The sequence below is a fragment of the Cebus imitator genome, unplaced genomic scaffold, assembly GCF_001604975.1.
Source record: "Cebus imitator isolate Cc_AM_T3 unplaced genomic scaffold, Cebus_imitator-1.0 Scaffold77, whole genome shotgun sequence".
NCBI classification, from domain to species: Eukaryota; Metazoa; Chordata; class Mammalia; order Primates; family Cebidae; genus Cebus; species Cebus imitator.
The window spans coordinates 89150-104360 of record NW_016107392.1 but is presented as its reverse complement, the minus strand read 5'-3'; the positions used below and the strand labels follow the sequence as shown (position 1 = coordinate 104360).

General features: G+C 41.6%; 1 protein-coding gene across 1 annotated transcript; it reads right to left on the bottom strand.

Moving 5' to 3' along the window:
• Window positions 1-12654: 12654 nt before the first annotated feature.
• On the bottom strand, window positions 12655-13388 carry LUZP6 (leucine zipper protein 6; the record flags this gene model as incomplete). The annotated part of the gene is made up of 1 exon (XM_017532502.1): window positions 12655-13388. A coding segment is annotated over one exon (222 nt), but the record flags the coding sequence as incomplete, so codon positions are not given.
• Window positions 13389-15211: the final 1823 nt, after the last annotated feature.

Genomic DNA, 15211 nt, shown 5'->3' with positions numbered 1-15211 from the left:
TAGAAAGTTGCTGAGGACAGAATATTGGCAAAAATATCTAGAGAATCCTTCAATTACTTATCTTGATATCCACTTTTTAAAATGAGATTCCCTGTAAAAGTCTGTCCTAGACTTGACATACTCCTAAAATTCTGGCCCTTTAATTGATTTCTACTCTCTCTTCTTTCTCAAGCTCATTTGATCAACTATAAACTTTGGATAATCTATACTTCCTTTCTTCTTTGGCTTCTCACCACCTTACGAGGTTGGATTCCCCCACACTGCATGCCTTTTCCCCATCCCAGCCCTCTAACAACTAGTGGACGGTCGGAACATTTGCATTCTGAAGGTCCAGGTCAAAAGCAAGGGAATACATCTATCAGGGAAGCTCATTCCCAGCTTTGGAGATGGAGGAAGAGGCGGCGAGGTGGGAAGAAAAGGGGCAAATGACAGAATTGGAACAGTGGTGACCATCTTCTGTTCCCCTGGCTGAATTCTGATGCCCCCGAGTCCTGCTGCAGCCCCTGCGGTCTCTCTGGGCACTGGCACCTTGGGGGTCTGAATGGCTTACCTGCTGAGCAAAGGTCCTCCACCCTGCTAAGTCTTGAGCTATTTGAAAAGCACACTATGCAACTCTCTTTCCTGGAGACTTGTGACAGCACATTAGTCTGTCTGACTCTGTTGGAAGGAGCTGGCACTTTGAATTATCAAGTATCTCTATGAATAGGAGAGGACAGGGGCTCTCCCACTTGGCATTTGTAGTTACAAATCATGTCTTGGCAAGCTGTCAGGATTCTTAGCACTGACAAAGTCCTAAAGAAAGGAGACTAGCCAGCTATCATTTATTTATGCTTTCAAAGGGCTCTGGAAGCACAGGTAATGATGGGGGTGAAGGACAAGACTGTCATGTATTAATAAACAGGAAACTGATCACTGGGAGGAAGGTTCTCAGTTCAGATGGGTCATACAGACTAATAAGGCTCCCTGGGGTTTTGGACCTGGCCCTCCTAATGATTTATAAGTCAGAGAAAGAGAATGATATTGGAAAGGAGGAGGGGAGGCATTAGATTCTCGGGGCTGCCATAGCAAAATACCACAACCTGAGTGGCTTAATACAATGGAAACATGTTGTCTCACAGTTCTGGAGGCCAGAAGTCAAGAATCAAGGTATTGGAAGGGCCACGCTCCCCAAGACTCTGGGTCTCCCCCAACCCCTTTTAATCTACTTTTGTCTGAAGAACTTAAAGAATTTTCATTAGCAAGTTATTTAAAAGAAGGCAGATATGGTGTTACCTGGGAGGGACCCAAAACTTATACCTGAGGCTAGATTTTAAAAATAAACTAAGTGAATTAAAAACCTTTATTGGATGTCCACAAAATGCCAGACACTGGGCTGGGCACCTGGGACACAAAGATTATAGCAACAGTCCCTGCCTGGCATGTAGTTCGCGGTTGACCCAGGTATTAGGGCAACTTTTGTGCAAAGGTTACTGGATCAAGTCATCTGTGAGTACTTTTAGAGTATTTGTGTACTCACGGGAGATTGAAACTAAAAGTAATTCATAGCCCATTTTTCAAAGGGTGTATGGATTGCTAGGGAAAGCAGAAAGGCAGAAAGAAACATACTTGATATGGTAGAAAGACATTTTAGTGGAGACTGAGGCAGCAGGACTTTGAAGAAGGGAGAGGCAAGTGTGAGCTAGAGTTTGGAGATGGTCATGAGGAAATCGTGAGAGATGCATTTGTGAAGAGGGGATGAGATGGGAGAGGGCAGGGCCTCCAGAGCCAGGCCAAAGAATTGAACGTGACACAATGGGGGATGGGCAGCCACTGAAGGTTTAGAAAGGAAGGGAGGTGCATTAGACTCTCAGGGCTGCCGTAACAACCAAACCTAGGGGGCTTAATACATTGGAAATGTGTCGTCTCACAGTTCCGAAGGCCAGAAGTCAGGATCAAGGTGTCAGCAGGGCCACACTCCCTGAGACTCTGGGTGGCATCCTTCTTTGCCTCTTCGCAGCTTCTGGTGGTGGCCGTCAATCCTTCACATTCCTTGGCTTGCAGTTGCATTGCTCCAGTCTCCACCTCCATCTTCACATGGTGTCTTTTCTATCTTCACATTGACTTCTGATAAGAACTCAAGTCATGTTGGATTAGGAGCTCACCCTGCTCCAGTATGACCTCATCTTGATAATTATATCAGCAATCACCCTATTTCCAAATAACTTCACATTCTGAGGGACTGGGGCCTAGGACTTGAACAGATCTTTTTGTGGGGCACGATTCAACCCATAGCGAGAGTAGGTTGGTGAAAGCGGGATGTTGGTGAGATTAGTCTGAGTGGAGAATCCTGATGAGTGGAGTGGGAAGGACTTCCTGCTGGGGTGGGGCAGCAATGTGAATGGAGAGGTGAGCTTGGCCATGTTCGGGGGTGGGTTATAGGGGGAAGACATGCCTGCAGGAGAAAGTTAAATAAGAGAGTAGTCACAGGCGAAATACAGGCTTTAAATCTCTGTGATTAAAAGAATGATACTGTGACATACATTTAAATAATTTAGTAAGCATTACATTAGGAAGGAAAGAAGCATTTCCTTTGCATAAGTAGGAGGGCTGTGAAGATTGCAAGTTTAGCTTTGGACATAGAAAGTATTGGAGGTGGCCAGGCGAGGTGGCTCATGCCTGTAATCCCAGCACTTTGGGAGCCCGAGGCAGGTGGATCATGAGGTGAGGAGATGGAGACCATTCTGGCTAACATGGTGAAACCTTGTCTCTACTAAAAATACAAAAAAATTAGCTTGGCATGGTGACACGTGCCTGTAGTCCCAGCTACTTGGGATGCTGAGGCAGGAGAATCACTTGAACCCAGGAGGCACAGGTTGCAGTGAGCCAAGATCATGCCATTGCACCCCAGCCTGGGCAACAGAGCAAGACTCTGTCTCAGAAAAAAAAAAAAAAAAAGAAGATAGCTGGAGGTAAGGGCCCAGAGTGTGGGTAAGGTTTCAAGAAAGATGTGGTTGTAGGAATCTTCCCCTGGAAGTGGTAGTTAAGCCCAGTGACAAGCCCTTGAATTGTCGCCTGCATCCCTATCTGGCATTTGGGTCACTGTTTCCCGTTTTGATTTAGAGCATCTGTGTTGGAAACTCTCCTAGCTGTGCACAACTTCTTTTTCCATTGGGGGCAAGACTTCTGTCATAACATAATGCACATTTGTTGAGGGTGTGATGGGCTTTTTTGGTGGGGGTTGTCTCCTTAAGACTTAGATAAAAGTGCCTTAGCAGTTGGGATGCAGGAGGATGATTTCAGGCTGACCTAACGTTCTTGTTTCTGGGATATTTTTGTTCATGCCTCCACGCTCCTAGAACCCTCATTTGTTGGGATTGGAAACAGGGTGCTTTTAGATCTCCTAAAACCTAGCACAACGCTTTCTTGAAACAGATTGCTCATCTGTAAATATCTTGAAATCATTTCATACCTTTTTGTGCTCCAAAATCGATGTGATGTCAAGGTTCTCAGCAGTTTCTTCTTGCCTGATTATCCCTAAACATGCTTGACTCCTTTAGTAAGTGATATAGTTTGGATGTGTCCCCACTCAAATCTTATCTTGAATTATAACTCCCATAATTCCCATGTGTCATGGGAGGGACCCAGTGGGAGGTAACTGAATCATGGAGGCAGGTTTTTCCCATGCTGTTCCTGTGAAAGTGAATAAGTCTCATGAGAGCTGATGGTTTTATAAAGGGGAGTTCCTCTGCATGTGCCTCTTGCCTGCTGCCATGTAAGACATTCCTTTACTCTTCCTTTGTCTTCCACCATGATTGTGAGGTCTTCCCATGTGGAACTGTGAGTCCATGAAACCTCTTTCCTTTATAAATTACTGTCTTGGTTATGTCTTTGTTAGCAGTATGAGAACGGACTAATACATTAAGTCTAGCTGAAATTGGGCTCACTGGTGCTGCTCATCAAGCTCTTGGATTATTCTGTGGAGGTCTGGGTGATCTTAATTATACCTTATTAGACCCGTTAAGCTTCTTCAGGAGAGGGAAACAGAGGACAATGAGAATCTTTATATTTCTGTTGGATGGTGATATGGTTTGGCTCTGTGTGCCCACCCAAATCTCATCTCAAATTGTAATTCCCACGTGTTGAGGGAGGGACCAGGTGGGAAGCCACTGGAACATGTGGGTGGTTCCCCCATGCTGTTCTCATGATAATGAGTGAGTTCTCATGCAATCTGATGGTTTTATAAGGATTTGGCAGTTCCTCTGTCTCTCTCCTGCCATCTTGTGAAGGTCTTTGCTTCCCCTTCACCTTCCTCCATGATTGTAAGTTTCCTGAGGCCGCCCCAGCCATGTGGAACTGTGAGTCAACTAAACCTCTTTCCTTTATAAATTACCCAGTCTTGGGTAGTATCTTTATAGCAGTCTGAGAACAGACTAACACAGATGGATATAGATATAGTTGCTGGTGTTAGAATGGTCTCTGGGCCTCTGGGAAACACTTTACAACTCAGCCAACTGTGAGCACAGGAAACATGAACAAGTTTAAGGATGCAAGTTCGTTTGTGTGCTAAGGACTGACGTCTCTTAACGTATGCAGGGGAGAATATAACACAGTGTGGAGGAAGGAAGTGCCCCTCCTTGGTGGCCAGCCTGAGTGCACCTCTTGCAGTCCAGCATCCTGTATTTGGAATCTGCTTCCTTTCCACACCATCCCCTTTGACATAACTAGCCCACACCCTTATGAAAGCATACATATGCTTTCTCCTTCACAAGCAGACAACTTCAGAGAGAAACAGTGGGAGCAAAATACAGACGTGATTTTTGGCAAAAAGGTTGTCAAGTTGATTCCTTACGTGGCAAAACTCTAAACATAATCCTTTCCTAAAAATGTGTCAGGAGACACAAGGCAAGCCTTAACCCAAATAAAGAACTGTGGCAAGAGAAAAATAATAATAAACAAAGATACTTTCTCTTTGTTCAGTCCTTCCTAACTTAGCAGGCATATTAAGTCATGTATTTGACTTTCATAATAAAAATAATGAATATTGCAGGAAAATGGAAATAAATTACATCAAATGAGAATGTTCTGGGCCAGTGGTATGTAACTTTTTTGAAAAAAACTCCCTAATTTTTTTTTGTTTTCTTTTTTTCTTTCTTGTTTTGCCTCTGCCAACATGCTGCATTAAAAACTCCCTAATTTTTAACCAGTTAAACTTCCTTTTGAAGCTATGCCCTTTCAACCTTCTGAAATAAAGGCATTTTTAAACTTTTAAAAGGCAACCTACCTGAGTCACACAACCAAAACATTCTGCATTTGTTTGGTTATCCTCAGAGAGGAACTCCTTGTTCTCCTCAGCACCATCAAAAACCACAGCAATACCTTCCCCTGGCTGTGGTCATGGGGTGGCAGCTGTCCAGGTTTTAATTGGAAGTTTTATTGATTATTACCATTATGGAAATAATTGCTAATAATGACATGAAACAAGATTTAAACTCATAGCTATGGAACAAGATGAACTATAGGATTTATACAATGGTACATTCAAAAAGAAAAGGAAGTAGTCAGAATAAAATGAAAACCAATCTCTATTACTCCTGTTCTTAGGGAGATAAGGAGATATTGGAAAACACAGCTTCTTGGTGTGATAAAGCCCGGGGACCACGGTCCTGTTTAGTAAGGAGCGTGAATGCAGGTGGAGCTCTCTTCCTGGATCTGAAGCATTATTAGGTCACTGCAGAGACCTGGGAGAGCTGGGCTTCTGTCTCCTGCGTGGTCCCATGAGGGCAGCCCAGTTAGAGACCTCTGGAATAGAACCTGTCAGGGTGAGGACCTGCTTCTGGCCCCTGATGAGTGGGAGCACCACAGCACAGAGAGCTGGGGAACTTGCTTCCTGGACCACCCTGCAGGAGGTGCACTGGCAAGGCCCAGTCGTTCCCTGAAGGCTTGCTTAACCTTTCCTCTGGTCCCAGTGCTGCTGCCATCTGCCACCTTCCCTCCTGTGGCTCAGCCTGCGTCAATGTTGCAATCCCATAAACTGAAATATGAAAAAGATCTAACCATGTGGAGCTTAGCTCTCTGAGGCTACAATGTTGAATTCAAATGCAAACCCTGTGAGAGGCACACACCAGAGGAAGACATAGGCACGTACCTCCAAGAGCAGCTGGCTCCTCTCCGCCATCCCATCTAGTTTGTCTGTTTCCTTCCAGCACACATCAAGACTTGTAATTATTTTATTTACAAATAGACATTTTTTTCCCTCTCCTACTAGGAAATAAGCCCTTCACGGCAGGAGTTATGTCAGAAATGCTGTATTTATTGCAACATCAATAGTGCCCACAATCGGGCCTGGCATGCATGTAGATACTCCATGGATATTTCTCTTTTTCTTTCTTTTTCTATTTGAGACAGAATCTAACTCTGTTGCCCAGACTGGAGTGCAGTTGTGCAATCTTGGTTCACAGCAACCTCTGCCTCCTAGGCTCAACTAATCCTCCTGCCTCGGCCTCCCCTATAGCTGAAACCAAAGGTGCACACCACCACGTCCGGCTATATATATTTTTTATTTTGTAGAGACTGAGTTTCACCGTGTTTCCCAGGGTGGTCTTGAACTCCTGGGCTCAACTGATCCACCTGCCTTGGCCTCCCAAAGTGCTGGGATTGCAGGCGTGAGTCACTGCACCCAGCCACAAATATTTGTTGAATGAATGAATGAGCTTATAATGTAGAGGCTGCCTGTCCTCACCGTCTACCTCCATTAAATGCATTACCAGCTGAAATGGCCCAAGTTTGTATTGTAGCTATATTCTCCAGGGATCTAGTAGATATTTTGGTTTTCTTTATTATTTATGTTCTACAAATCATTCCTTTCCTTTTCCTGCCCTTTAACTTCTCTCTCCCTTCTCAGTCCTGAACCTGGAGGCAGTTGCTTCTGGGGTGACTGTGGGCTAGTGTGGGCCTCAAAGGAGCTGCTTTGAAATGACTGCACAGGTCTGAGTTGAGAGAGGAAGTGCTGAGATGAAGTGAAAGCATGAAGTGTGAGGGACCCCATGCTGCTGCACCATTCAGGATGCCGCCTGCACGCTCACACCTTGCTGGCCATGTACAGGGCTCCCTTGCCTTCTCCTCCTCCAGCGGGAAGACCAACAGGCTTGATCTGTGGTTAGCATGGGACACTTGGCCAAGATGTTAGCACTGTGGCTTGGTTTTGTTCCACACTGTACTGCCCCCTCTTTGCACCCCTCAACTGCTATTTAAGCCACAACCTTTTCTCATTACTATAGTAATTGGCTTTAAAGTCACTGGCTTGTCAGTTACTTGGCTCATACCAGCTGTATTAGTCTATTTTCGTGCTGCTGATAAAGACATACCTGAGACTGGATAATTTATAAAGAAAAAAAGAGATTTAATGGAATCACAGTTCCATGTGGCTGGGAAGGCCTCACAATCATAATGAAAGGTAAAAGGTGAAAGGCATGTCTTACATGGTGGCAGGCGAGAGAGAATGAGAGCCAAGTGAAAGGGGAAACCCCTTATAAAACCATTAGATCTCTGGAGACTTATTCACGACCATGAGAACGGTATGGAAACAGCTCCAATGATTTAATTATCTCCCACTGGGACCCTCCCACAACACACGGGAATTATGGGAGCTACAATTCAAGATGAGATTTGGGTGGGAACATAGCCAAGTCATATCACCAGCAAATCCCCATTAGCCTTTGAATCATCCAGCAGGCAGAAAGAAAAACCTACAAGGATGTGAGAGACTATTCTGTCTGGGCAGATAGAAAGGGATAAAAAGGATTCTATAGAAACAAACACAAGAGTTGATTATTTACAGGACCTAACCATTCCTAGATAGAAGACAAAGGTTTTTGTTATTTAGTCTATTTTTTTTCCTTCAAGAGTTTAAAGAAAAGAAAATCCTGGGTCCTTAATGGTATTTGCTTGGTATCTCATGGATACCACTTTTAAAATCATTTTTAATATTTAGACATATTTTCCTGTCCATAGGTTATGCTCCTAATTCTTCATCAGATGTCCACTAGCTAGGGTGCGGTGTCAGGTATCTATTGTTGTATAAAAAACTGTGCCTAAATCTCGTGTCTTAAAATCACCTCTTTGTATTTGTTCATGGTCTGCAGTTTGAACTGAGTTCAGCTGTTGGTTTTCCTCCTGGTCTCACCTGGGGTCACTCATGCTGCTGCAGTTATCTGGGGTATTGACTGAGGCTAGATGGTTCAGGATGACCCCACTTATATGTCCAGTGGTTAGCTGGGGCTGTTGACTGGGACACCTCGGTTCTTTACTTGGCCTCTTCTGCAGTATGACTCCAGCCTTCATTCCATGCTAAGATTCAAGAAGTCAAGCCCCATTGAGGAAGCACTTGTCAAGCTTCTTTCAGCTTCATGATTGATGGGCCAAGCAAGTCGCATGGCCAAGATCAAGAGTGAAGATACAAAGAGATTATGTAAGGAACAGATACTCAAAGACATGATTCACTGGGGACCATTATTGCAACTCTCTACTACAGGCATAAAGAGAGGTGTATTATTAATGGGTTTGGCCTTTGATTTGCTTCAACTAACTCATTACATTCTTTCATGATTTTGCTAACCCCTTTGTAATGAGGTGCTGGCCAATCCTTGGGAGTATTTCTCAACCTAGGTCCTCTAAACATCTGTATCTGAGAGTTGGCAAACTTTTTCCTCTGAAGGGACAGATAATAACTATTTTGGGCTTCATGAGCTACAGAATCTGTGGCAACTACTCACCTTTGCTGTTGAAGTGTGGAAGCAGCCATTGGTAATATGTAAGTGAATAAGCATGGCTGTGTTCCAATAAAACTTTATTTACAAAAACAGAAAATGGGCCAGATTCAGCCTGTGGACCATGGTTTGTCAATTCTTGATCATATCACAATTTTCTAGACTGTCAAAAAATTTATTACACTAAAGTATTGCTATTTCTCAAACTTGAAAATTAAATGTCATCTTTATAGAATCTGATTTCATCAAGGTTGATGCATAAGATTTTTCACCTAATTGTTTAAAATCACAAACAAGTCCATAAAACATTTTCCAAGTATCTTTTAAAGAGTCTTAGGAAAAGCTGTGTTCATAGAGTAAAATGTAATTAGTTGGTTCAGTGTGAGTTGGAGAGGCAATGTAAGTGTAGAAAGCACAAACTTTGAGCTAGACTGCCTGGCTTTATCACTAACTAGTTGTGTGACCATAAACAATTCACTTAACCTCTTTTTTTAGTTTGATTATCTAAAAATAGGGATGGCAATCTTCCCATGTCACAGGATTATTAGGAGGATCAAATGAGTTCACATAAAATATTTAGAATGGTCCCTAGATCACAGTAAATGTTCAATTAAAATGGTGAAACAAACATCAAAATGTCACAAAACTCTAACTCCCTTTAGTGATAATTTTGAATGAGAATGGTTGTATTACAGAGTTTCCAGGTTCACAGTGTTGTGGTCTAATTCACGAACTTTTAATCAAAAAATTACTATAAATTAGTTTTGATCTGAAGACTTTCAAGCCTACTGATTTGACTAGCAAATCACAAAGCAGTGGCAATGTAGTTAGATTTGGTAGCTTGCCACAGCGGATGTGAACATATGAAACATATGAACATGTGAACAGATAAACATATGAAACATTATTAGATACCAGAAAGAGGATATAGGTATACAAGACACTTCCAGATTTGTATGTAAAACCTTAGAAAAATATAGCTTCTTCTAAAAAACTTCAGTTACCTAGTAGTAGTCTCACAACCAGCCTCTGGTGGCTAGGAATTGTCTATGTATTATTTTCCTTTGTGTGACAAGATGCCGTTGCTATGCGTATTGCCAGACATGTGACCCCCAGTTCTATCAAAACAGTGTAAGACCATCCTCGCTGCTGCAGCTGCTGAATCAGAAGTTGCTAGAGTGGCTGGACAATGCTTTGTTTTGCTACGTCATGTATAGCTGTGCCTGAGTATGTGTCACCACGGCTCACAGTGACCTGCATTTGACCCCATGGTCAGCATTTCCTCAGTGAATTGTTGTGACTCTGTGATATTTGTCTTCGCTTCATTGATTTGGGTTTGCAATCAGTATCAGTAGTACTTATGAGGCTCCGTGGTCAATATTTGGGTATACGGACACAGGTAGCCTCATGGCTGTTCTAACAGTCTTTTCTAGGGCGGGATTTACTGAATCAAAGCTGTTTTCACATTTTACTGTATAATGGTTTTATATTGTCGTTCAGAACAAGGAGAGTGAAATGTCTATCATGGGCCAGGTGCTATTAAAGCTGCTGTTAAATTCTCTTCTCAATCAGCAATCATAGTTTAAGTAAAAGCCTTGAAGAAAAATATCCTGTGGCTGATGTGTGATGATCTGGCTGGTATCTGTGGAAGACGACTGACCTGACAGGGGACATGGTTAGTTGGATAGGATGAGTGGCCACTCATAAAGAAAAACAGAGGGCAAAATCCACTCTGCTGTGCAGAGGAATTGGGACACTCCACTCCAGGGAACCTGGCCCCAAGGCTGGTGATCCCAAGCCAGCAGCACACGCACTGCAGCAGGGAATCCATCTTCACAGCACACTGTGACGATAAGCGGGGCAGTGGGCTGAGAATGCAGCCTTCGGCCTCCTCCCGGAGTGGCTCTGCTGACCAGTCCTGCACCCCACAGTGACCTGCATGTAGGAAGCACAAGACTGCAGTTCATGTCATAGGTCCCAAGAATTCTTTACATGTCTCTCCCCGCCCTCCACTTTTTCTTTCTTGAGACAGTTTCACTCTGTCACCCAGGCTGGAGTGCAGTGGAACAATCAATCTTGACTCACTGCAACCTCTGCCTCTTGGGTTCAAGTGATTCTTGTGCCTCAGCCTCCCAGTGTTGGGATTACAGGTATGTGCCACTGCGCCTGGCTTCCACTCTCTATTTTGGAATTCAAGGAAAGGTAAGGTAAGGGTAAGGCTTGAGTCTCAGGAATCCAGCTTTGGGGACATTACGGGGGAAAAAAAACCCTAAGAATAATGAAGGGCGATTTTCACCAATGTTACATCTTTGGAACCATTGTTACATTTTACTGTGACTTCTTTTGGCCAGAACACACCTTTGAAGCTCATTTTAAGATTTTCTTGGGCGTCTGGAGCTTCAAGACTTGGCCAATTTTGCTGCATTTCACGTGTTACAGACTTCCATTTATTTTCTCTTTAGGAAGTCATGCCCAATGGCATCTCTTTATAGGCTATTTGACTATTTCTTGCTTCTTATGGTCTTATTCATTGGTCCTCAAACTTCAGCGTGCATCAGAATCACCTAGAGGGCTTGTTACAACATAGACTGCAGGGTCCAGCCTGAGTTTGATTCAGTAGGTCTTGGCTAGGGTCCAAAAGTTTGCATTTTCATCAAGTTTCCAGGTTATGGCGATGAGTTGGTGTAGAGACCAGATTTTGCAAATCACTGATTTTATAGAAAGAGGAAAACAATAATCTTATGGTGGTCTGGCAGACTGTGCTGCATGGAAGTTCTATGATAGTTTATCTCTAATTGCAAAGTTCCCCTTTAGGCTTTCTTTCCACCAGATGTGTGCCTTCCATCCATATATGCTGGTCTGTTCTTCACTATATAAAAGGGACTCTGTTCCCTTTAAAACACACTTAACTAGATTTAAACTTTCTTTAGAGACCCCAATTCTTTTTTCTTTTTGAGCCTGGGTCTCGCTTTGTCGCCTAGAAAACAAAAGCTCACTGTAGCCTCAAACCTCCCAGGCTCAAGCAATCCTCCCACCTCAGCCTCCCAAAAGTAGCTGGGTCTACAGGCACGTACCACCATACCTGGCTAATTGTTTTTTAATTTTTTGTAGAGACTCAGTCTCGCTCTGTTGCCCGGGCTGGTCTCAAACTTCTAGGCTCAAGAGATCTTCCTTGCCTCAGCCTCCCAAAGTGCTTACAGGTGTGAGCCACTGCACTTGTCCTAGACTCCAATTCTTAAAATGAGAGCTTAAAAAAAAATTTCTGTTAACACTTCCACCTAAAGCCGCACATGGTCCCCATTTATACTTTAGTCAAATACAACTTTTGCTATAACTTAGCATCTGCACATATTTTTTTCTTCTATCATTAAAAGTAAACTACACAATAGTCTTCTGGTGTTGACAAGATTACAACACAAGCTAATTTCATATTTAATTTTGTTCAGTTTTAAGGTTTAAAGTGATCATTCATCCCGAAAATTACACTGTAAAAAAGTGCTTGTGGTTGAGTTTGGGAAATACAGATCTACATGAAATGTGGAGCAACTTAGATGAGCAATAAAAGGATCAAAGAGGTTTAACTACAACTCCATTTTCCTCAACCCCTCTGAAGATCCTGACGCTCTGGAATGCGTTGGCTATACCTTGCTCCCAGTCAGCTGGGAGTATTACTGAAGTTATAGTAAAAACAATTTATATCAGGAGACTGACACAAAAGCAAATCCTTTCAAAGACTAGGAAGGTTTATTTCCCTTAAATCTTTATCTTCCTCCCACTCATTTTTTTCTAGAAGTGAGATAAATTAATCTAGATTAAAAGTTTGAGTCAATCAAGCTTCTGGTATATTGTAGAGATGACTACAAAAGGAAAAGTGATAATTGAGGGAGAAAAATGCTGCTGACACATTAGCTGTAGCACAATTCAAGTTTATTCCATTTGTTCTTGCAACACAAAACTTAAACACAATATTATTTAGCATTCGGATGTACATGAACTAGGATACTTATGAGAAACCCAATTGCGTCAAAAGTATGACATTGTGGAAAAAATGAACTCAAATATATCAAAATACACAAAGCACTAGTCTTCCTCCATTACTGCTTAGAAAGATATGATTGTTTCTCCATTTACAAAATAGAATCAGGACAATTTAATTTTTTTATATTTTGCATGCAAAACACTGCAATTGCTTATTTATGTAGGAGGGCACTCTCACCAGCTTCTTCTATACACAATTGAGTATACAATATTGCATGGAAGAAAACAGCAGCTCAACTGAAAGTTTAGAAAAAGAATCAAATAGATACATATAGCTTTAAAACCCATTACTTGGGAAAATAAATCAATGAATAAAAGGTCTACTTGTTTGCAGCTTCCACACACTGCACCTACCTACTACCTCTCCTCCATGCTTAACTGGGTTTAAAAAGGTGAGCTATGCGTAGAAGAACTACTTGGGATATTCAAGTGCTGTATTTGAACTATAAGCCTATAGATACCAGTCTGAAGCTGCAAGGGAGAACTTGTTAGTACACTACTATAAACAGGTAAACTACCTGTTTGTACTTGATATAGTGCATATGAAATGACTGATTTAATACAAAACGACAGAACATGCAAACTTTTTTTCTGAGATGTTAAGTATTACTTCAGTGGAGAACAAAACTTACTTAACTTTTTGCTAATGCATGTAGTACCAAAAAGCAAACATGGTTCCAGCTTCTTTTACTCAAAATATGAACATTAAGTGTTGTGAATTTGTCTGCCAAGTGGCTCAGAAATACATTATAAATAACCTAGTTAAAAAAAGAAACTGTGAACCATCTTGGTCAGTCTATTCTATTCTATGTTTATATGTTATTTTCTCAAGCAATCGCTTCATAATTATGGGGTTTACAAAAATGCTGAGAAAGAAGAGGGAAGGCGAAATAGCCTCTACTGCATTACAAGGAACATCAGGATAAACTGTACAAAGAATCACATGGTTTCCATACCATGACTGTAGAAAGCAGACCAGGTTTAGGAATGATAGGACAGTGCACTCTCTGCAATAGCCAACTACAACAAAACACTTTGAAAGCACTGGTGAAAATTATGTAAAGAGAAAAATTCAAGCCTTTAAATAGCATTATGTCAAGAGGTGAAAACAAAGGTATCAAAACACCCTGTTGCACTATGTTGATAGTTATAGACTGATAGAGTGCCCTCCATTTTTCAATGAGGATGTCTCCATATTTTATTTCAGTGATGTAATAAAGTACTGATTACTGACTTTTAACCCAACTCCTAATAGGCTGCATTAAGACAGCAAAATTAGCCAAATACAATGAAGTATTTAAACCACTACTTTGTGATTGTTTTCTCGGATGTAGGAAAATTACAGGGTTAGGCTAGTTGTAAGTGAAAAAGCCACAGGATTAAAAAAAGGGCTCATGGGGAAAAATACACACACACACCCATACACACCTACACACCCACCCACACACCCACATGCCAACCAACCAATCAGCAACTCATCAGTAAAACTTGTTATTAACCAGGGTGACTGTTCTTGATAATAGTTTAACCCTGCTGCAGAGTGCTATGTTGCCTTTAAAATCAATTATTATCCACAGTCTGAATATCAGGCCCTAACCCACCCTCCCCTCTCTCAAAATTTGAGGTACATTCAATTATTGCCATGACTTGGCTAAGAAAAAACTCTTAATATTTTTAGTAAGCTTATATGGATGGCATGTCAAAGGAATCAATATTTCAAATGCAAGATATAAAATTTAAGCTTATATATGTTAGTTAGCTGTACTGCTCATGAAATAAATATTTGGAAATTTGTGTAAATATGTGCAGGTCATAAGAACACCATTTTAGGGCACTGTATTCTAAGAACAGAGAATACATTTTGAAGTCATCACACTTTATGCGATTCATAAAAGCAACAAAAAATATGCAGGTGGGTTGGCATATGTTCAGCAGAAGCCTATCAACAACTCTGGGAAACGTGGTTACAAGTGTATTTTTGAAGGGATGGGGCTAACTTTGTCCAAACAGTAAATCTCACCCCAGTGATAGCTTTGGTGCAATAAGTAATCAGCATCCAAGATGGGTCTGAGAGAGGCATTCTAAAGAATGTTCTTTAATTCTTCACACATAACTGAGGTCAATCCATTCAAACAGCTAATAAAGAAAATCCATAGGTACTAAGATAACTGTTCTCTCTTTATATGATACTAACAGGCTTATGGCTATGATTCTAATTTTAAATCCCCTTTTACTACCAGCAGGAGTTTGAAAGTGTTTCAATGCTATATAAATGTAAGAATCTAGAGGAGAAAAAAATATGCATACTGGAATGGTTTCTCCTTTAGACTTCCAAAACTTAAGATTTTATAAATAAAACTAGTCAGCTGTATCTAAAGAGACATGAAATCCATGTGAAAGGGGAGAGAAAATCCAAAGTTCAGTCATCC